The sequence below is a fragment of the Megalobrama amblycephala genome, linkage group LG8 (assembly GCF_018812025.1).
Source record: "Megalobrama amblycephala isolate DHTTF-2021 linkage group LG8, ASM1881202v1, whole genome shotgun sequence".
Taxonomy (NCBI): domain Eukaryota; kingdom Metazoa; phylum Chordata; class Actinopteri; order Cypriniformes; family Xenocyprididae; genus Megalobrama; species Megalobrama amblycephala.
This window is the reverse complement of record NC_063051.1, coordinates 25,572,563-25,594,212: the sequence shown is the minus strand read 5'-3', so window position 1 is coordinate 25,594,212 and position 21,650 is coordinate 25,572,563. Positions and strand designations below refer to the sequence as shown.

The 21,650-nt window shown below is 37.6% G+C and overlaps 1 protein-coding gene across 3 annotated transcripts; it reads right to left on the bottom strand.

Moving 5' to 3' along the window:
* Positions 1–145: 145 nt before the first annotated feature.
* cep170ab (centrosomal protein 170Ab) lies at positions 146–18,922 on the bottom strand. Of its 3 annotated transcripts, none has more exons than XM_048200250.1 (19): positions 18,817–18,922; positions 12,724–12,879; positions 12,010–12,099; positions 11,834–11,912; positions 11,578–11,636; positions 11,176–11,329; positions 10,956–11,096; positions 10,400–10,876; positions 8,483–8,868; positions 8,213–8,341; positions 7,875–8,010; positions 6,389–7,774; positions 6,052–6,295; positions 4,770–4,875; positions 4,298–4,435; positions 3,998–4,086; positions 3,576–3,669; positions 2,107–2,158; positions 146–576 (listed from the first exon to the last, which is right to left on the bottom strand). In XM_048200250.1, the coding sequence occupies exons 2-19, from the start codon at positions 12,826–12,828 to the stop codon at positions 338–340; spliced, it is 4,104 nt and encodes a 1,367-aa protein (XP_048056207.1). In that variant the 5' UTR covers positions 12,829–12,879; positions 18,817–18,922; the 3' UTR covers positions 146–337. The 3 variants fall into 3 exon arrangements, with proteins under 3 accessions (XP_048056207.1, XP_048056209.1, XP_048056208.1); XM_048200252.1 differs by having other exon boundaries at positions 4,800–4,875; XM_048200251.1 differs by having other exon boundaries at positions 10,956–11,093.
* Positions 18,923–21,650: the final 2,728 nt, after the last annotated feature.

Sequence of the window (21,650 nt, the reverse complement as noted above, 5' to 3'; positions counted from 1 at the left end):
ATGAGAAAATGAAAGTGTTTTTTGACCTTGGATGCATGTAAAATTACAGTAGGAGACCTCCAAAACAAAATTAGGAACTTTTGAAAAAGCATAATAGGGGCAACTTTAATGCTTGTGTACACTAACTACAGGGTGTTACAGTTGATTGATATTTCAAAATATTTTCTTTAATTTTTGAAAATACGTCCATGGATATATAGAATTCATGAAGCAAACTTTTAAATGCAATGCCATATAGGAAGTTTTACAGCATACCTCACATTATTCACATAAAAGTCCTGATGACCTGGCCTTTGAAAACCAGCGCAGGATCTCTGTGTAAACCGTTCAGAGTAATTCAGTTTTGTTTGGCAATGTTCTGCTCTTTGCTCCTCTCCTGCAGGCCGAGATCTCGTTCTGCAACCTCTGAATAGGCAGAGGGCAGTGCGGTCGAACTGGCTGATATTTCCGCAGCCTGGTTGCCAGGTGGATCTTGTGAGCCAGGACTAACTCTGTTCTCAGCCATAAGTGGACTGGTCAGACCCAGACTGCTCAGAGCATCCAACGTACCATCAGGGTCCACCATGATATCAATTACTAGTGATTTAAAGTTCGAGAAAAATACATTTATTGAGTTATTCTGTTATATAGTCTTTCACCAATGCAACTAAGGACAATAAATCATTCAGTCAGTTAACATATGACACATTGAATAATCGTACCACCCAAAACTTTTGAATGCTAGTGTATAAAATGAAACAAAACAACACTATAAAATGTTTTAAAATGGTCAAAAACGTAGTGGTTTGGTAATGATGCCTAATAAAGCTGCTCTAAAGGCTGGAATAAACTGCATGACTGCATAAAATCTGAACAGATTTTAAAACACTAGGCATCTTGCAGACTTTGTAAATGATTACAGAGAAAAACTGGGCATCGTACATTAAAAAAAGAACTGAGGATCACACACTACCAGACTTCTAAGTAAACAGTCTAAAAATAAAAATGACATTTTAATAAATTAACAAATACACATTTTCACACCATACTAGTATACAAAGTTACATACTATACACTCAAAAAAAAAAAAAAGATTTTTTGATGCTGTTCAGTTTATTTAAACAATTTATTTTGATTCAACACCATTGTATCAGGTTTCTGGTTTAAATGTGATTGATTCATGTTAAATTGACTTGAAACGATTACTCTTTGACTTAACTTGATGTTTTCGTATTGGAATAACATGTTTAAATCAAGTAAACCCATCATGCTTTGCAAAGGGGCTGAATTAGGAGTGTAAATGTTGAAATAAAGTGTTATTTTAAGCAGTTTTTAGGAAGATGAGAAAATGGAAAGACTTTTTAATGTTTACTGTTCTATTATTTTGGTATTTAAAAGTTTCTGTTAATTAATAGTTTTAGGGTTACCATTGTGGTGAATTGTTGCACTTGTGTTTGGGTTGAGGACCTGCTAACAAACTTTCAAATTATTTTAATGAGACAGTAATCACTGTGATAGTGCTCTGGGTTGCATTTCCCAAAAGCATTGTAAGCCTATGTTGATTGTAAAACCATTGCCATGGACTTCTGACCAATTTAAGCTTTACAATGTTTTTGGTTAAGGCAATTTAGGATGAATCCAGTATCACATCTAGATTTCTAACACAGAACATCACAAAAGTTATATAAATCACAAAATTAAACAAGAAGAATTAATTGTAAAAATCAATGTATATGAAAACAATTTATTTTTTATTTATTGCTTTTTATGTATTTTCCAAAACATTGCAAATTAGTTGGGCTGACGCTATTAAATTAAGCTGTGCCCAACCATAGTAAATAAGTTGAATCAACCTTAATAAATTAAGTTGACCCAATGTAAGTACATTAAATTGGAATAACAGAATTGCGTAATGCTGAAATAAAGCAACTTAATCATGTGGAAATCCTTTCCATGATTTTTTTATGTTCGTTCAAAGAGTTATTTTTTTGAGTGTAGGCCTGTATGTACACACAATATAATGACAGAAAAAAAAACACTAAATACCAAAAACGTTTTGTGGGTCTCAGGAGGATATTGCAAGGCAGACATTAAAAGTATGTACAAGAACACCTCAGTACTGCTTACCTAGCAACTGTCGTTCCACTCTTTTCAGATTCTGGAGTATGGAAGAAATCTCCTGAGGATGAAAAAATAAAAAAGACTAAATAGAAAACCCTCATAAGCTGCCAGATCTTAGATATAATCAAAACTTTACAGCAAACTGAACAGAGAATTCTGATGCTTTGAGTAAACTGCAATGACTTTTTTAAAATAATGAAGCTGAAATTTCAGATTCGTAACACTGATATGGTTGTGGGTAAACACATTATGTAAATATTATAGCAGTTTATTTTCTGTCAGCGCTCGGTCGTTTGTGCTCCTCCACTGCTCAACAGCTTCTTCATTTCAGAAGTTCTAAGAGTTCAGTTTAGGTCAGCCTGCATTACAGAGTTAGATTTACTGCCCTGTCATTGAGCAGAGTTGGTACGCCTCGGGCCTAATCTGAGCGGTGACAAACCATGAGTCAAAAACTCAGTCCAATTAAACTGAGAGATCTTCAGCTGAGGTGCCTGTGATGTATGAACTCTGAAATCTACCAAAACATCACGACAACTTCAGCATCATTGGATGAATAATCCCCGTTAAAAAACAAAAAATGTCCCCACTCTGACAAAGCAATTTGCTTTATACATTTACAGCAAAATCAGAGTACAAACAGTTTTAGCTTAAAATTAAAAAATAACAGTAGATTAATAAGAATATTTATTAAAGAACCATGCTGAAAATCAGCCTATTTTAAAAACATTGTTAGCTGATGCTAACTGGCTAGCTAAATAGCTAGATGATGCTAACTTGAGGTAATTTTTAAATATAAAGTCCAAATATTTTTATTCAACTACCTAGTGAGATTACATTTGATGGAAAAACAAAGGATGTGATGTTCAGAATTTATGATAGTGGGAAGTGATGCCCCCTGGGGGCGTTTTACCCCAAGTGGCTGGAAGTTTGAAAAAAATTGTCATTCTGAAAATATAATTATATTTTCCATACATACCATGTACTCCCTAACTACAGGCCTTACTACTCTTATATCATGTTATGTTCTACAAAACAACAAGCTTTAAACACTATTTTTCTTACTGCTGAAAATTAGATAATTTTCTATGAAAACCATTTTCTCTCAGTTATGTCACCAATGTAAGCTTCAAAGTGAATACTTCTACATCACTCTTGTTAACTTAGTCCATAGCAACAACAAAAATATATCTACTGGTTATTTTGGGAAAAAACAGTAAGGGAGCATTTTACCCCAAGGGGGCGTTTTCCCCCACTCTACCCTATATAATATAATATAATATAATATAATATAATATAATATATATATAATATAATATAATATAATATAATATAATATAATATAATATAATATATATATAATATAATATAATATAATATAATATAATATAATATAATATAATATAATATAATATAATATAATATAATCCTGAGATTGATGATCAGTGTGTTCTGATCAAAAAATACTCCCCTCTCACCTGATTAGAGGTCTTGAGGAGAGGCACCTCATTCTCTGCCTGCAGTCTGCTTTCAATCTCTTCCCACTTTCGGTCCTTGTCTTTGAATAAAATCCTGTATGAACAGTAATAATTCAAAATGTGGCCTTCCAAAAGACCGTTCAGAACTAAAACTGCATGTTTTAATAATTTTTAATAATTCAAGGCTATCAAATCATGGTCAGAGGTGCACAAGGATCATTCTCATAACAAATATTCTGTGAAGACAATTTTAACAAACATGACATAAAATGTAAAGAATTAAATAAAAATAGTTTAAAAATTTTGAATACATTCTTTACACAATAACTAATTTGAATGATTAATGTTACTAAATTAACGTTAAAATCACAGGCTTTATTAAAAATTAAAGCTATGTACTTTTTTTTTTAGTAGCAGTGTACCTGATTTTGTTGGCTGTTTTCTCCATGGCCTGTTTGATTTTTGCTGAGAGCTGAGAGACTGATGCCAACAGCAAACTGTCCAGCACACCCTGTGAATGCAGAATAAGCATAAGCTGTCACTGTAAGAAATAAGATGGATTCAGAGACACGTGTCAAGATCCTGCTTTCTGTTATGACAAAAAAAAAAAAACTCCAGCACCGTCTAAATCGGAACTTCTAGTAATATGTAGTATGTATGTATGTTTATACGCTGACTAACAGAGTTCAGGCTGTAAGATTTTTGAGATTCAGCAGATTCACCTCATCTCTGCTCCAGGTCCTACGGCGGATGGCGCGAGAATCTTGACTGCTGATTGCACCGCGAGGTCTTAGTTCCACACCTCTGCCACTGATCTCTGGAGCACTGCCTAGAACATCCTCAAACACACGATCCTCAACCTGAGAGAAGTAGAAAGATAAGTGCTTACATCACTGATTACACAATGCAGCAGTATTGTTATTTTCTATATTAAAAATCTTCCAATATATATCTAAAAATGCAGTGTTTAAAAATGTTTTGAACCATAATCTCTTAAACAATCAATATGCCAGTACGCATTTAATTAAATACTGAATTAATTTTGTTAACAATGCACAGTATGCAAAACCAAAGTCCTTAACAGACTTGTCGAGATGTATTGATATTCATCTCTGCAGGCACCAAAGAATTAAATGATCCATATAAATATAAAAGATGCCCATGGTTCTGGTAATGATGTAGTTGTCTTCTCACTGAAGCTGAGGGAGCAGAGGAAGGACTAACAGAGTCAATCTCTCCGGCAACGTCATGAATCTCACGTGCTAACATGGCCAGATCCTTAGCCAGGTCTTGACTGATTCTGGAACAAAGGAATGCAAAGTATGATGAAGTATAAGTCAACCATTTACTAGGTCAACAATTATTTGTATTATGAGTAAAAGTACATTTTATTTATCATACAAAGGTAGCTGATGAGACGTTTTAAGGCGTAAGCAGTGGGCAGTAGCAATCGAGAGAACAGGATCGAAAAAAGGACCTGCAATGCTGCTATACCACATGTCGCAGCGCTGGCCACAAGGATATAGGTCTGACAACAGTTATTAGTTTGTGTTTGATTTGAGTTTTTCCAACATACACTAATGTGCAGTAATATCTTTTTGAAATTAATAGCAAGGATGCATAACATTGATCAAAAAAGTGACAGTAAAAACATTTAAAATGTTAAAAACGATATCTATTTCAAATAAATGCGGTTCTTTAGAAATTTTTATTCATCAAAAAATGGATCACTCGCTGTTAACACAAAAATATTAAGCAGCACAACCATTTTCATTATTGTTAATAATAAGAAATCTTATTTGAGCACCAAATCAGCATATTAATATGATTTCTGAAGAATCATGCGACACTAAAGACTGGAGTAATGATGCTGAAAATTCAGCTTTGCCATCGCAAAATATACATTTTAAAGTAAATTCAAACAGAAAACAATGTATTGTATAATATTTTATATTCACAGTACTTCTGTTTTACTGTATTACTGACCAAATAAAGGCAGCCTTGGTGAGCATAAGCATTCTTTCATTTAAACATTTTAAAAAATCGTACCTACCCAAAACTTTTGAACAGTATTGTAAATTTCTTAATGTGACTTGTGTGAATACAATACACACAGACATCCTATAAATACTCTTTAAAATAGAATTTTATGCTTTGTGTCTATTAAAGTGTTTTGGCCTGATAGTAGGATGTGATGTAATTATTACACATTATTATTAATTATTACCTCAACAAACAGCCATGAACAACAAATGCCAATATAATATTTTATACCTCTTTTGGGGATGTGTTTTTAACAGTCAATTGAACAAATCACATTTTTAAATATTATAATGTTGCTTCAATGTAGCACACTACTTTTTCTATGCTTGTGTAGTAACTAGCTTTAAAAGCTAGTTTCACCTTAGCTTAGCAAATTTGTGTAGCTTCATTAAACCTTTGAGTAGCTTGCCCAACACAGGCCGCTATTTATTACCTGGCAATCTCCTCACTGTGGGCAGTCCAGTCTCTCATGTAATCATCCTGCTCTCTGCTAGACTGGTGTCGTAGCATGGGGATGCCTCCAGGGCTGGGTGTTGCAGGGGCTGAACCCCCTAGCTGGGTTACCCGTGGAGCCATTGGACGCAGACGACCGTGCTGAGTGGAGTGACGGTTGGAGCCATACTCATCCTCTGAGGTAGAAGCATATTCGATAGGTACCCGGCGCCACCTTCCACCAGCTATAAGGAAGACATATAACAGAAGAAGAGTGTTTTAGTTGGAACAATTTTGGCCAATTATCCATTCTAGTATATTTTCCCCAAAGGTCTGACCTGCAGGTGTATTTTGAACATTGGGAGCACCAGGACACTTATCAGGCAGTTTGGAAGCGCTGTTAGCTCTCGCTCTGGGGACGACCACAGAGGATGAGGCTGCTGTAGAGCGGAGACCGAGTCGTAGAGCACTCTCTGGGGCAGGGCGTGGGGCAAAGCCCCTGATCTTGCCTGATGTAGCTTCCGAGTCACTTCGAGCTGAAGGAGAGCACACTCTTGGCCTTCGTGGCTGAGCAAGTGCTTCAATCCGAGAGAGGGTCCTGCGTCCAGCCGAAGGTCTCGATGCAGAACTGGCGGTAGAGGCCTCTGAAGCAACAGACATACGATCGACATCAGCGAGGTCTGTGTCAGAAGCTTCACCCAGTCGTGCACGGCGAAGAAGGGAAGATCGTGTGGGTCTGGGCCGGGGAAGGGTTGATGGTTTAGAGGTGGCTGGTGCAGGAGCTACAGTCGTCTTTGCTCCTTTGGTCTTGCCACTTGTCAGCTCTGTCTTAGAGCTGATATTTTGACCCCGGCCCTGAGGTCGTTTTACCAAAGTAGCGTCCTGGGCAAGTGAAGAGCTTAAGTCATCATCTGTCAGATCGAGAGATGTCCAAGCCCTGGAGCCAGCTGAGCCAGAGGGCTGAGTTTTGCCTTTCCTTTCTATGCCGCTGGTGTTCTTAGTGGCTGTTTCACGGCCTGGACCTCCAGCTGAACGTTTCCTTTGGGCTGTTTTACGCCCTCCTTCTCCCCCAGCCTGGCTGACTGTGCTTGTTGTATCAATGTCAGATTCAGGTGAGACAGACCCCTCCAGGGAGTAGCTCGGTGGATCTGCAAGGTCTGATAAAGTGGTTTCCAGAAAAGCAGCCACAGCCTCTGAGTCTTTTAGCATGGTGGCAGCATCAATGCCCTCATTGATGACAGCCATTTCCTTGTGCTGGGTTGAGGCACCCGGCCCATCGATGCAAGGTATAAGCTCTAGGGGAACATTAGCACTTGGCCGTTCCACTGTAAAGCTCTCTTGCCTCAGTAACGGCTTCCCTGTCTTCTCTCGGTCCTCATCACTCTTCTTTCGTCTCCCATCTTCTTGTTTCTTCTCGATTTGTCTAGCATGAGTTCCCTGTTGCCCAACTTTATTCTGGATTCTGGGTGGAGTTGGCTTGTTCACTTTGGACCGATCTACATCCATGACAGCTGTGGCCATTCCTGAAACTCTTTGTCCAGTTTTAGAGATTCTATTGAGCTTATCTACTTTCTCCTGAAGTTCTAGATCTTGTTTCTCTGATGAAGGGACTGGTCGTCTGAATTGGCACTGTGTGCCCTCAGGAGCCAGTGGATCCATAGCAGAGTCTTCAGAAGGGAGGTGCGGGAGGGTTCTTCTCTTACGTTCAGACGCATTGATATCAGCTGTTGAAACAAAAAGAAAATCTGTCAAAATTGAATCGTAATACAAAACGTTTTACAAAAAAGTTTTTTATATATATATATATGTTTGACAGCCTTGAACCTTTTTCATCTGTGGAAAACATGGTGGGTTCAGCCCCAGATCCCTCAGGATCGGTCCGTATATGACTTGCAGCTAGGCTAGCCCACTGTGAGACCCACCTTGGACCACCTACTACAACCAAGTCATCTGGTAGCACCTTTTAAAGAGGAAAATGGACAGTAAATTTAGGTGTTTTACTTATTTGAAAAATAAATGATTAGGAAAAATTAGAAAAGGAACTTTGTGGTTCCAAGAAATCTATATAGTTTCTTTTGAAACTGATATCAATGTTCTTTACTGAATATCTTCAAGGATACTAAAATGTCTTCAAAAAAGTGTGGCAAATATTATTGATATACCTCTGCACCCACATAACCAGTTTGTCTGTTTTCCATGGATCCAGATCTTGGACAGATAGTTCCTCTATCTTTCTGGTGTTTTGGAAAACGCAGTTTAGTCAGGGCTTGGTTGTCCTCCACCCCAAAAACCTAAAACGTAACACATTCTGCACCATCATTGCGTATCAGTATCTGAGACCTGTTGCGATTTTAAAAAGGACTCCAAGTCTATTGGTTTTGACATCTTCAACCATACAAGAAAACATAACTTCTATGCTTCTGCAGGTCTACCTTATCAATCATACGCCTGGCCTCTTCCTCCTCAGCATTGCCATTTTCCAGTTCAATGGTGTAGGTCCCTCTGTCGCTTTGGTCATCTATATGTCCCCTACTTGGAGTCTCTTGAGACCCAGTGCTTTGCTCTCTGGGCACGTTGGTTTTCTGTGGGGAAGAACGGTTAGTTCTTTTGCCAACTTCACCTCCTACTGGTTCCATCTTTTTAGCTACAGATGATGGTTTGTGCTGGAAGAGATCTTCCCTCCCACAGAAAAGGCCTTCTGTCTTCTGCACACCCTGCCTTCCTCTATAACGCTCCTGCAGGAATGCCCTCCGGTTACTGAGCTGCTCTCCCAGTGCATTCTCTGAGTCACTCTGTGTGCCATCTTCATGTTTACTGCCTGAAAAAGAAGGGGCGAAACATAAAGAAGTATGGAGCAAAACACATGACCAATCGCTTGTGACTGCAGCCAATGGCAACCAGAAGGCATTTCGTCATTTATGGGTCAAAGAATTGCCACTCAATTTTTTGTCTGCATCTATTTATTTAAATGTTTTTTTTTTTTTTTTTACCAAACTCCTAGACCAACAGTTCTTATGTGGTGCGAGTATTTTATACACATGTTGAAAAATAAAAAAAATCACACGAAACCCCATGCTACCTCTTTGCAACCCCCTAGACCACTTACTACTGTACAGAAGACCCCTCCAGACCCTCATGACTGTGTGTTAAGGTCGGTAAGTCTCTTAAAGTATCAGATTATATGACTTCATGACAAGACAAGGTTAGTTCAGGTTGCAAAAAGTAATTTGTCATATCTGTAAAACAACAACAACAAAAAAACAATTTACCTTGAAAAATTTATTTTAAAAATAATAAGGTGAGTACATGTATTCAAAAGATTTTACTTAAAAAATTTCACTTTTTACTTGATTGTTACACCACATGAAATTTCAAAAGAAGGCGGAGCTTTAACAGCTCGCGCTTCGGTTGCTCAACAACAACAAAGCTGGAGAATCCCACGCAGCCAAAATGATGATTGTCAGTAAAGGTATTCAGTCTTACATTGTTCAAATCGGAGTCGGACACTGATGGCGAGACTCACGAAGAAGTTACAACTTTTAGAATGCAACTGGACATTTCTGAATGGTTAAGTGGATAAATTTATGTAGTTGCTGTGGAGTTGATTCAACTCCTCGACTAGCATGTGCCATCATGTTAATCCTTTGTGCAAAACCTGTATGGATGCCCACTATACATAATGTACCTGTTTGCCAAACAGAGCCATATACACCAGGCTAATGTTTATGATTGCTATCAAATGCTGTGAATGGTCTAATATTTTTTCCAAAATATCCCTTGGACAGAAACGCTTCTTTTTTTGCAATCGAGCTTGCCAGGGTCAAGTTGCAGGCTATCCAATCTAACGAGACTCTAAAAAGTGTCTGTGTCTGTGCAGCCAACAGCAGAACAGTTAGCATGCTTTGCTTGAACTTTTGCCATGGCCTTAGAACTGGTACACCGTTTTCACTTGCGAAAACAAAATGACAGAGCTGTGGGTGGAAACGTGCAGATTAAGGGGCGGTAATATTATAATAAGATCCCCTTCCTACGTCACTAGGGGAGCAAAATCTGAGCAGTTTGTTTTTTCACATGATTGCAGAGAAAGGCTTGCCAAAACAAAGTTACTGGGTTGTCCTTTTTAACGTTTTCTGAGTTGATAAATGCACCAGGGACCCGATTATAGCACTTAAACATGGAAAAAGTCAGATTTTCATGATATGTCCCCTTTAACATATCTGCATGAATACAAATATTATCTTTCTGAATACTGATATTTTGCATGGACATTCATATATCTTTGACCCTTATATGTGTCTCTTTGAGCACCATTACACAAATAGAGCCATCAGTAACTTTCTTCACCTTACCTCTTAGGCTCCTCAGCTGAACTGGCACATCACTCTTCACGCTGTCTCCATCATCCTCAGCAACAGATTCAGAGCGGGCCAGTGGCAGCTCATTCTGTGCCAGCCAGTCCGCCACCTTTACCTCCGCTGCCACCATAGCAGCCTGCAAGGCACTCAGTTCCTCTCCTGCCCCTCTTTTCGGCCGCTGTCGATGATCTTGGGTACCCTTTGAGGCTCGCTCTTTGCCCTTCCCTGAAGCCACTGTGTCAAACTCAATAGTGAAGGAGGCATGTCCATGTGCTCCACCCTCCGACGCAGGGATTGTGGAAGCTGACGCAACTGCCTCTAAGCTGCTGGTAGGGATGCTTTCTCCTGTGTCACCTCCGACTAAAGGAGTCTCCTTACAGGGGATCTCAAAGTAGCTTGGTTCCTGGGTCCCCAAATTCTGTGTTGTGACTACTGGCCCCATCTCCTGCTTTGCTGCAGTGTCTTTATGGCCTGCATGAACACATAACATGAGCGGGTGGCATTCATGAAGTCAGTTAATTGAACACGACAACAATGACAACAATCGTACCTGTTTCACATCTAACTTGTTTTTGCTCAGAGGCCTTTGCATCGTGCGTTGCAGAATTTTCATCATCTGCGTCCCCGTCACCCCACCAAGATGGCTGTCCATAAAGAGGGGTTCCTCTGTGGAGCACAGCTATGTCTCCTGCTGAAAGTTTGAGATACTTTGAGTTTGGTAAGCTAAATGTAACTCTTGTAAACTCACAAACCACCCATCTTCTACTCACCTGACATTTTCTCTTCTGTCTTTGATGCTGATTCTGAAGGTCTAACCTCAGCATCTTTTCCTCCCTCTGCCCCTTTGACCTCTGGACTTTCAGTGGTTTCCCCTGATGGTGAAGGCTTCTTGTTTAGCTGAAGCTGACTGGTGAACTTTTCATGCTGTCAATAAAGGTGAATGTAAGAAAGTCATGACACAATACTAGATATGTTGTGCTGTAAATCTGATTGATATTTGATTTGATAATAGGACATTCAGAAGCATTTATCTGAAATAGAAATCTACGTAACATTATAAATGTCTTTACTGTCACATTTGATCAATATAATGCATCCTTGCTGAATAAAAGTATTGATTTCTTTCATAAAACAAATCTTTGAATGATTGTGTATTACAGCATTTGTATTACCTTCAGCGCTTCCTCTGGAACATGTAACTCTCCACGTACTACGGTAAATAGGTTGGTATGTAAGATGGGTTAAGGAGAAAACAATATATATAGAAATGTAAATGCATAGCATACTTGGACCAATTGTAATTACATAGTATATACTTAGAATTTTAAATGTAGACAATTTGTTAAATTGTGATTGTACAAACTAACTACAGTGGAACAAATCAAACCAAACCATCAAATTGAAATTTATTTTGTGCTAAAAGGATATCATAGCCAAACCGTAGCTTGTCACCCATTTTCAAAGTAATATATTGCTGTTCCTGTATACGAACATCATTGACAAAGGTCTACAGGAGAGAAAAGGAGGTTAGCTGTCACCATATGCTTTTCATCATATCAGTGAAGACAAAATTAATATCTATTACAAACAGGCACATTCCTCACCCCATTCAGGCTGCCCAGGTCTTTAACTTTATGTTCATCTGTAGCTACTTCGTAATTGATGACAGCGTGCTGTTTGTCAACACTACGAGACTGGAATATAAAGAGAAGTGAATGGATTATGGGAATAAAGAATATGCTATAGATTAGTGGATGCTTGGTTCTAAGTGAAGGTGGGCTGGAGGAAATTATCTTTGAATTCTTTGAAATATTCTGCATCGCACTTCACACAAATAGAGTACAAAATATGGCCAGAAACTCTTAAATGCAGTATATGGTGATTAAAAGGAGTTACTAAAATTATGAAATATACTTCAAAATTAGCTTTTTTTTACATTCTAGCAATAAAGATTGTCAAAAATAAATAATACATCTAAAATACAGGATACAATAAAAATACAAGCAATCACTAGGCTCATTTGGCACCAACTTTCCCATAAATTAAAGAAAAAATATTTTGTTAACAAGGTTGAATGGGGCGAGCATGACGACAGATATTTAATTAGTTTGTCTGCTTTCATGGTATGTTAATTTTAATGTTAGATAATCTTACATATCTAAAAGCTCTTAACACAACACACTAAATGAAACAAAGTTGTGTAAAGTACTATATAGGCCTACAATATGCACAGTTATGGATCCAGGGAGAGCGGACTGTACACTTGAAGGGACAATGGCGTTCTCCTGCTTGTGTATGAGTAACAGTGATCGAGTTACCTGTAGCATAAGCTCACAGTCATCCCGTCCCACGAAGATCATTTCCCGGGGAAGGCGGTGTCTTATTCCCCCACCGCTCACTAAGAACCAGGATGTCAAACTCATCTTGACTTAACCAGGCCTCCTCTTTTCCTCCTGAGCTCTCTCTAGGACATTCTGTTGAAAGGTCAGAGAAGAGCTATTACCAGCAGTGACTGGTAAATGAATTAGATAAGCTCAACTCAACTTGTATTATGTGAATATGGAGGAAATAAAGTAATGTATCTACTGTATACTGATTGACAAACATTATTCACTATCAACAAACAAATATATACAGTATGTTGATAGAGCCTAGTCTCACAATATGACAATGGAGCTATACAGCTTGAGCAATACTTTCCATAATATAGGTTTGTATTATTTAAAGTGCAGCCCATGAGGCTAAATATACCCGGTGGAAGCAAATTCCTCCATTCCTAATGAAATTGGATAATTTATTGCTAAGCACCAGACAAGCAGCTGACTTCTCTAACAACTTAAACTCTTTCTCTTCTAAAAAGGGTGAAATCAGAGTCTCTTCTTTAAGACTTTAAACTAAACTAAAATAAGCTATGCTGACCTATACCAACAAAAAACAGTCAAGTCTCTCTCTCTCTCTCTCTTTATATATATATATATATATATATATATATATATATATATATATATATATATATATATATATATATATATACCATTGATTTCAAAAGTTTTTCATACAACTTTTTATTTTACTTGGAAAATATCACATTAATGTGAAGAAATGGGCTAAAGCTAAGACAAATTGTGAACTTTTTATACAAGAAATTAAACAAACATTATGGCACTACTTTTGATAGTATTAAAAACAAAAAAGTAAAAATAATAATAAAAATAAAAAATTACGAAGCATTTTGTCAATTTAAAGAGTTAGTTCACCCAAAAATGATAATTATGTCATTAATTACTCACCCTCGTGTCGTTCCACACCCGTATGACCTTCATTCATCTTCGGAGCATAAATTAAGATATTTTTGATAAAATCCATTGGCTCAGTAAGGCCTGCATCGCCAGCAATAACACTCCCTTTTTCAATGCCCATAAAGCTACTAAAAACATATTTAAAACAGTTCATGTGACTACAGTGGTTCAACCTTAATATTATAAAGCGAAGAGAATACTTTTTATGTGCCAAAAATAAAAAAATAGTGACTTTATTCCACAATATCTAGTGATGGGCGATTTCAAAACACTGATTCATGAAGCTTTGAAGCTTTACAAATCTTTTGTTTCGAATCAGTGGTTCAGAGCGCCAAAATCCCATGATTTCAGTAAACGAGGCTTCGTTATGTCATAAGTGTGTCAGGGTTCTGTCACTTCGGTCTAGTTTATTTCTTGGTTTTGTGACAGAGCTCTGACACTCCCGTTCTTGTTGTGTTTTTGTGTGAGCGTACAGTCTCGAGTGTTCTCGGGGCTGTGCGCTCTCTTGTCTGCGTGCCTTGTTTCATGTTGGGAGCGTGGCGTTCGGATCCCGGCACTCGTGTCTAGTTTGGTTTCGGTTCGTGTCGGGATTCGGACACTCGCGCTCCCAGTCCTGTCTTTATTGTGAGCGCACGGTTTGTGTGTACTTTCACTTGCCGTGCACTCGTCTCATGTTTTGTGTAGCACGCAGTTATTTCCACCTGCCGCGTGCTTTCATGTTGTGTTTTTGTCTTGTGTTGTGTAGCACGCAGTCTGTGTTTCACGGGCTGCGTGCTCTCATGTTGTCTTGTTTTGTGTGAACACGTGGCTTATGAGTTTTCATAGTCACGTGTTCGTGTCTCGTCTTGTGTAAGCACATGGCTTGTGATTTGTCTTCATTGGCCATGTGCTTGTGTCTTTGTTTTGTTTGGTGTGAGCACATGGCTTGTCATGTGTTTCTTTGTGCCATGTGCTCTCATGTCTATTGTCTTGACCCCGCCCATCTTGTTACCTGATTATTGGTTGATTTGCCCCACCTGTCCTCCCTTGTTACCTGCCTTGTTTGCTCTCCTATTTATTCTCATTGTGTTTGCAGTCCTGTGCTGGTTCGTCATCGTTTATTCCCTCATGTTTTTCCTCCAAGTCAAGTCAGTTAAGTCAAGTCCAAGTCAAGTTTTTTTTGTCTAGTCTGTTTTCCCCCTCGGGGTAGTTTTTGTTGTTTTGTTTCATTTTATTATTAATAAAAGCCCTCTTCCCTGCATATTGAGTCCTCGCTCCTTCCAAAAGCCTGACAAAGTGTTTTGAAACTTCAATAGTTCGCGTGACTCTGGCAGTTTGATAAACGCTCTGAACCACTGATTCGAAACAAATGATTCATTAAGATTCAACGCTTCATGAAGCAGTGTTTTGAAATCGTGCATCACTAGATATTGTGGAATAAATTTGCTATTTTGTTATTTTTGGTGCACAAAAAGTACAGGTGCTGGTCATATAATTAGAATATCAAAAAGTTGATTTATTTCACTAATTCCATTCAAAAAGTGAAACTTGTATATTAAATTCATTCATTACACACAGACTGATATATTTCAAATGTTTATTTCTTTTCATTTTGATGATTATAACTGACAACTAAGGAAAATCCCAAATTCAGTATCTCAGAAAATGAGAATATTGTGAAATGGTTCAATATTGAAGACACCTGGTGCCACACTCTAATCAGCTAATTAACTCAAAACACCTGCAAAGGCCTTTAAATGGTCTCTCAGTCTAGTTCTGTAGGCTACACAATCATGGGGAAAACTGCTGACTTGACAGTTGTCCAAAAGACGACCATTGACACCTTGCACAAGGAGGGCAAGACATAAAAGGTCATTGCAAAAGAGGTTGGCTGTTCATAGAGCTCTGTGTCCAAGCACATTAATAGAGAGGCGAAGGGAAGGAAAAGATGTGGTAGAAAAAAGTGTACAAGCAATAGGGATAACCGCACCCTGGAGAGGATTGTGAAACAAAACCCATTCAAAAATGTGGGGGAGATTCACAAAGAGTGGACTGCAGCTGGAGTCAGTGCTTCAAGAACCACTACGCACAGACGTATGCAAGACATGGGTTTCAGCTGTCACATTCCTTGTGTCAAGCCACTCTTGAACAACAGACAGCGTCAGAAGCGTCTAAAGACAAAAAGGACTGGACTGCTGCTGAGTGGTCCAAAGTTATGTTCTCTGATGAAAGTAAATTTTGCATTTCCTTTGGAAATCAGGGTCCCAGAGTCTGGAGGAAGAGAGGAAAGGCACACAATCCACGTTGCTTGAGGTCCAGTGTAAAGTTTCCACAGTCAGTGATGGTTAGGGGTGCCATGTCATCTGCTGATGTTGGTCCACTGTGTTTTCTGAGGTCCAAGGTCAACACAGCCGTATACCAGGAAGTTTTAGAGCACTTCATGCTTCCTGCTGTTGACCAACTTTATGGAGAAGCAGATTTCATTTTCCAACAGGACTTGGCACCTGCACACAGTGCCAAAGCTACCAGTACCTGGTTTAAAGACCATGGTATCCCTGTTCTTAATTGGCCAGCAAACTCGCCTGACCTTAACCCCATAGAAAATCTATGGGGTATTGTGAAGAGGAAGATGTGATATGCCAGACCCAACAATGCAGAAGAGCTGAAGACCACTATCAGAGCAACCTGGGCTCTCATAACACCTGAGCAGTGCCACAGACTGATTGACTCCATGCCAAGCCACAAGTAATTCAGGCAAAAGGAGCCCCAACTAAGTATTGAGTGCTGTATATGCTCATACTTTTCATGTTCATACTTTTCAGTTGGCCAAGATTTCTAAAAATCCTTTCTTTGTATTGGTCTTAAGTAATATTCTAATTTTCTGAGATACTGAATTTGGGATTTTCCTTAGTTGTCAGTTATAATCATCAAAATTAACCTAAAGAAATAAACATTTGAAATATATCAGGCTGTGTGTAATGAATGAATATAATATACAAGTTTCACTTTTTGAATGGAATTGGTGAAATAAATCAACTTTTTGATGATATTCTAATTATATGACCAGCACCTGTATTCTAGTCGCTTTATAATATTAGGTTGAACCACTGTAGTCACATGAACTGCTTTAAATATGTTTTTAGTAGCTTTCTGGGCATTGAAAAAGGAAGTGTTATTGCTGGCAATGCAGGCCTTACTGAGCCATCGGATTTCATCAAAAATATCTTAATTTGTGTTCCGAAGATGAACGAAGGTCTTAAGGGTTTGGGATGACATGAAGGTGAATACTTAATGACAGAAATGTCATTTTTGGGTGAACTAACCCTTTAAGCAATCGCGTTTTGTTTGTTCAGAATCAAAAGGCCCGATTCGTGATGTCCTGTTTATGAATGAGTTCTTTTGATCTAGATCATTTCAGTGTATCATTTGAACCATTTTATCAAATTGAACTGAATCTTTTGACATTTTGTGCCTTGAGTCAACAATGATTCACAAGCCACTCAATCAGTATAATCAAATGTGTCCGACTCTCCAATTTGAAAGGAAATAATATGGTACTAAAACCCATGATATCTGTTTTTGCTATATCTTCTTTGCCATTAACCGCTCAAACCACTTTGCAAATCAGATCTGATTGCAGCAGTTAACTGGTTTTAATATTTGAGCACACAACAACCAAGATGTCGGAATTACATAATGATGTAAAAATAACTGATAGACTGGGAAATAACTGGTTTGAAAGGAATCAGACTTTCCAGCTCTATTTTGAATGGGTTATTTTCCATGGATTGATCAAACGGTTGAGCAAATTTGGATGAATTGAATTATTTGGACAGTTTACTCAAACACTGAATCATTTGAATCGCTTTCTGATTGCTGTTTCAAACACGACAGGCTACTTTTAGAACAAAAGAGCAATGGATTAAGTGGATATTTAGGCTTCCTACAATCAATAAAAACAGACTGCTAAAGCTATATCGGTTTCCAGTAATGAAGAAGATCTTTGCAGCTTGTGAAATACTTTATACTGCAGATAAAGACATTTTAGTATCAAAACACTAACAGTAGGCCTACATGAAACATAATATGGCATCATCATGTTATTTATTTATTGTACCCTAAGTAGCCTATGGTAATCATTTAATGCCATTGTATTGCCATCTGACTGATACCATGTTGAATGTTTGTTAAAAAAAAAAAAAAACTATAAGATAATTATTTCATTATAGCCTATGTAATTATTAACTTTTGTAAATCAGGGTGGAGGAACATTTAATTTTGGGGGATGGGATCTGTACTTGCAACAGAATTTGAATTCTACTTCCTGTTGGATGAAGTCAATTCAATTCACATTCCAATTCATGATTCCAAAGGGGGCCAGTTCTTCAGTCCTGGGACAGTGGAAAGTGATATGGTCTGTATAGAAACTATAAGGGATCCTGTCAAGAACATGATGCATCAGAAAAATGAGACCAATTAGCAATACGTGTTCATCATGCCAGTTCCATCTGGCCAGTTCCCGTTGCTGTCATGGGATAAGTTCCATTCTCATTTCTGTAATGCAAAAAATGCCTCATTTCTATAATGCGATAAAAAGAACTTTCATTATCATGAAGAATGTACTGCAGCGTGTGTTTTTAGATTTTGAGCGGAAATATTTAGATGAAATCAGCTAATATGCATACATGCATCCTCATCTTGAGAAGCAGAGCATCGTGTGCGGAGCATCAGTCTCCGCCTCTGCCTTCAAGCATTGGCCTTGTTCTGCACCGGTAATGACAGATATGATGTTTATTCTAAGAGACAGTCGCTCACTATATACACCCAGCGCATATTTTAATACATAGTTATTAAATACGTAATGTTGCGCAGATATGACGCTCGTGAGGAGAAGTAGCATACAAATCGACGCATGCATAGGCCTAAATATTTTTAAATAAGTGTGCTACTGTTTTCATCACGTATCAGACGCCGTTAGAGACCTCCAGTCGGTAATAGGCCAGATCTGTCGCCTCTAGAGCTCATGGCAGCCAATTACTCCTTTCCATAAAGCGAAATATTTGCTCTTAAAATTTAAAACGGATATGTTCATAAAAAATGTGATTAGTATATAAAACACAGCGCAACACTTACCTAGTACATCCCAATATATTTATTCCATAAATGACATCCGTCTGCTCTTGTGCGCGGAGAAGCGCTGCTCTGCCCATCCCAGTCTGAGGTGCAGTTGCTCGTCTTGACGCACGATGGCGCTGCGGTGTCAAGAAAGAACAAGACGACAAGCGCTCCCTGTGGTCAGCATATATTTGTGCTTTTGCGTATATTTTCAGACATGAGAAATTAATGTGGAATTATGGGCTGAAATATAAGCAACTTTTTTATTTTAAAAAAATCCCAATATATAATAATAATAATATATAACAATATATAACAAACAGGCTATGGAGACTTGAATAAAAATGACACCAAAAGAAAATATTTAAAATTAAACAAATAGCCTACAGAATAAAACAGAAGAGTAGTGGCTATGTTTATTGGTTTTTAAGCTTTAAATATGTATTAATAGTTCATTCTGATTCCTGTCAACTTCAAATATTCGCCACTGATAGACAAAATAGATAAGAAATTAATAGGCTATCGTTTGTTCAGTCACCGAACACTAGATGGCGAAATTGTACATGACAGTCGGGATGATTTTCCTTAGTTTTCCTTAGTGGAGACATTTTTGGTCCCTATCAGGAAAAACAGGTGATGGTTGTTGGAAAAGTAAAACTGCAGAAAGTTTTCTGTGATGGGTAGGGTTAGGGGATAGATTAGAATAAATAGTTTGTACAATATGGAATGTCCCCTAGAAACATGGAAACCCAACATGTGTGTGTGTGTGTGTGTGTGTGTGTGTGTGTGTGTGTGTGTGTGTGTGTGTGTGTGTGTGTGTGTGTCTGTGTTCTTGAATATATGTTCAGAAAAAAACTTTTAAAATAAATTTTAAGTCATATGAAATGAATAAAAAATTAGCAGTATATACTTTTTGTCATCAAAAACATTTAAAGGTGCAATATGTAAGAATTTTGCAGTAAAATATCCAAAAACCACTAGGTCAGTGTTATATATTTTGTTCACTTGAATACTTACAACATCCCAAATGTTTGCAACTATTTGTAAATCGTGAGAAAATTGCAATTTAATTTGTAGAAACCATGGAAACACCAATGACGCTTTAATATATTTCATGTTTTAATAGACAAGGGAACAACTGTTTTGACATATTTATAGACAGAAAACTAAATATTGTTATATAGCTCAACACATTTAGTCTTTTTTTTTTTTTTTGTGAGTACGATGCTTTATCATGCACTATTTGCTTTACCAAAACACTATTTTGTCAAGTATATAACATAGCATAGCATAATCAGATGCAGCTTTATTTTTAGTAACAGTAACACAGCATTTTCTTCATCATTTAATACATTTTAAAATTAATTGCATGCCATTTATCAACACAAGCCATCCAGCATTTAATATGATATTCTAAAATCGATGTAGCTTACTGCAATGTGCAACAAATGTCATACAGCAGCCGCCAAGCGAACGCTCAGAGTAATGTTATAACATTTTCAACACACTCAAATGTATCTAATATGTTAAACAGAGCTGCGTTACCTCATACTCATGACTGGAATAGCGGAAGCGGCGCCGGCGACTGTGGCATAATAAAAGTTCCGCTGCTCGTGAGGCATGTGTTGTGCAATCGCTCCAGCGGCCTCATTCAGCTCCCACAACACTCGGCCCTGCTCTGCTTCATACAGTAACGTTAATAATCGCATCCATGAACATGGTTTCAACCCGAGTCCTATCCCAATTATTTTCCACTGGCCATTGAGGTGAAGACCACATGTCCCAAGACTCCACGCTCAAACTTGGCGTCATCAAGCTACACCTTTGTTTTAAATAGGCCTCAAACGACTTTTAGCGGACAGAAAATATTACATATTGCACCTTTAATTTAGGCTAATTTATTTATTTTAATTTCATGGATGTAAACTTTATGATTTTTGTAAATTTTGATAATTGAGGTTAATTTATTTGCTACAACATTTTGTCCTAAACTTATGATTTACTGTTTTTTATTTATTTATTTTATTTATTTTTTATTTTATAAAAAGTAATTCAATTACTTCATCAGGTCTCTTACAATTAGAATTAGAATAGAAGTGCATATGGAGTGAAGAGTAAATGAAAATCCTCTTCCTCTTCCAGACAGATGCATGTCATGACACTGATTAAGATAATGCCAAGAACTTGCGAAATGGCGTGGAAAGCAGCGTGGAAAGCTAAACTTTTGTTTAGGATTATTAATCTAAAAGTTGAACATAGAAATATTTAAAAACGAATGGTACTGTTCTCATTATAAAAAAAAATGAACAGAAAGATGGACACTTTTTAGAGATGTGCTTATATTTTTCAAACACCTGTGATGTAGACTATTATTAAAGGGTTAGTTCACCCAAAAATGAAAATAATGTAATTAATTACTCACCCTCATGTCGTACTCACCCTCAAGTCTACACCTGTAAGACTTTCATTCACCTTCGGAACACAAATTGAGATACTGTTGATGAAATCCAATGGCTCAGTGAGGCCTCCATAGACAGCAATACCATTCAAACTCTCAAGATCCATAAAGCTGCTAAAAACATATTTGAAACAGTTCATGTGAGTTCAGTGCTTCTATCTTAATATTATAAAGCGACGAGAAAGTTTTTTGTGCACCAAAAAAATGAAATAATGACTTTTCAACAATATTTAGTGATGGTTGATTTCAAAACACTGAATGTTTTGTTTCGAGTGATTTAAAGTGATTCGGATCTACTATCAAACGGCTAAACTGCTGAAATCATGTGACTTTGGTGCTCCGATTCACTGATTCGATTCGTAAAGCTCCGAAGCAGTGTTTTAAAATCAGCCCA

Coding starts and splice junctions, on each gene's coding strand:
- cep170ab (XM_048200250.1), bottom strand. CDS start 12,828: ATGAGTTTGACATCCTGGTTCTTAGTGAGCGGTGGGGGAATAAGACAC. Junction 11,913..12,009: donor ACCTGGGCAGCCTGAATGGG/GTGAGGAATGTG, acceptor TCTCTCCTGTAG/ACCTTTGTCAATGATGTTCG. Junction 10,877..10,955: donor ACAAGTTAGATGTGAAACAG/GTACGATTGTTG, acceptor GTGTTCATGCAG/GCCATAAAGACACTGCAGCA.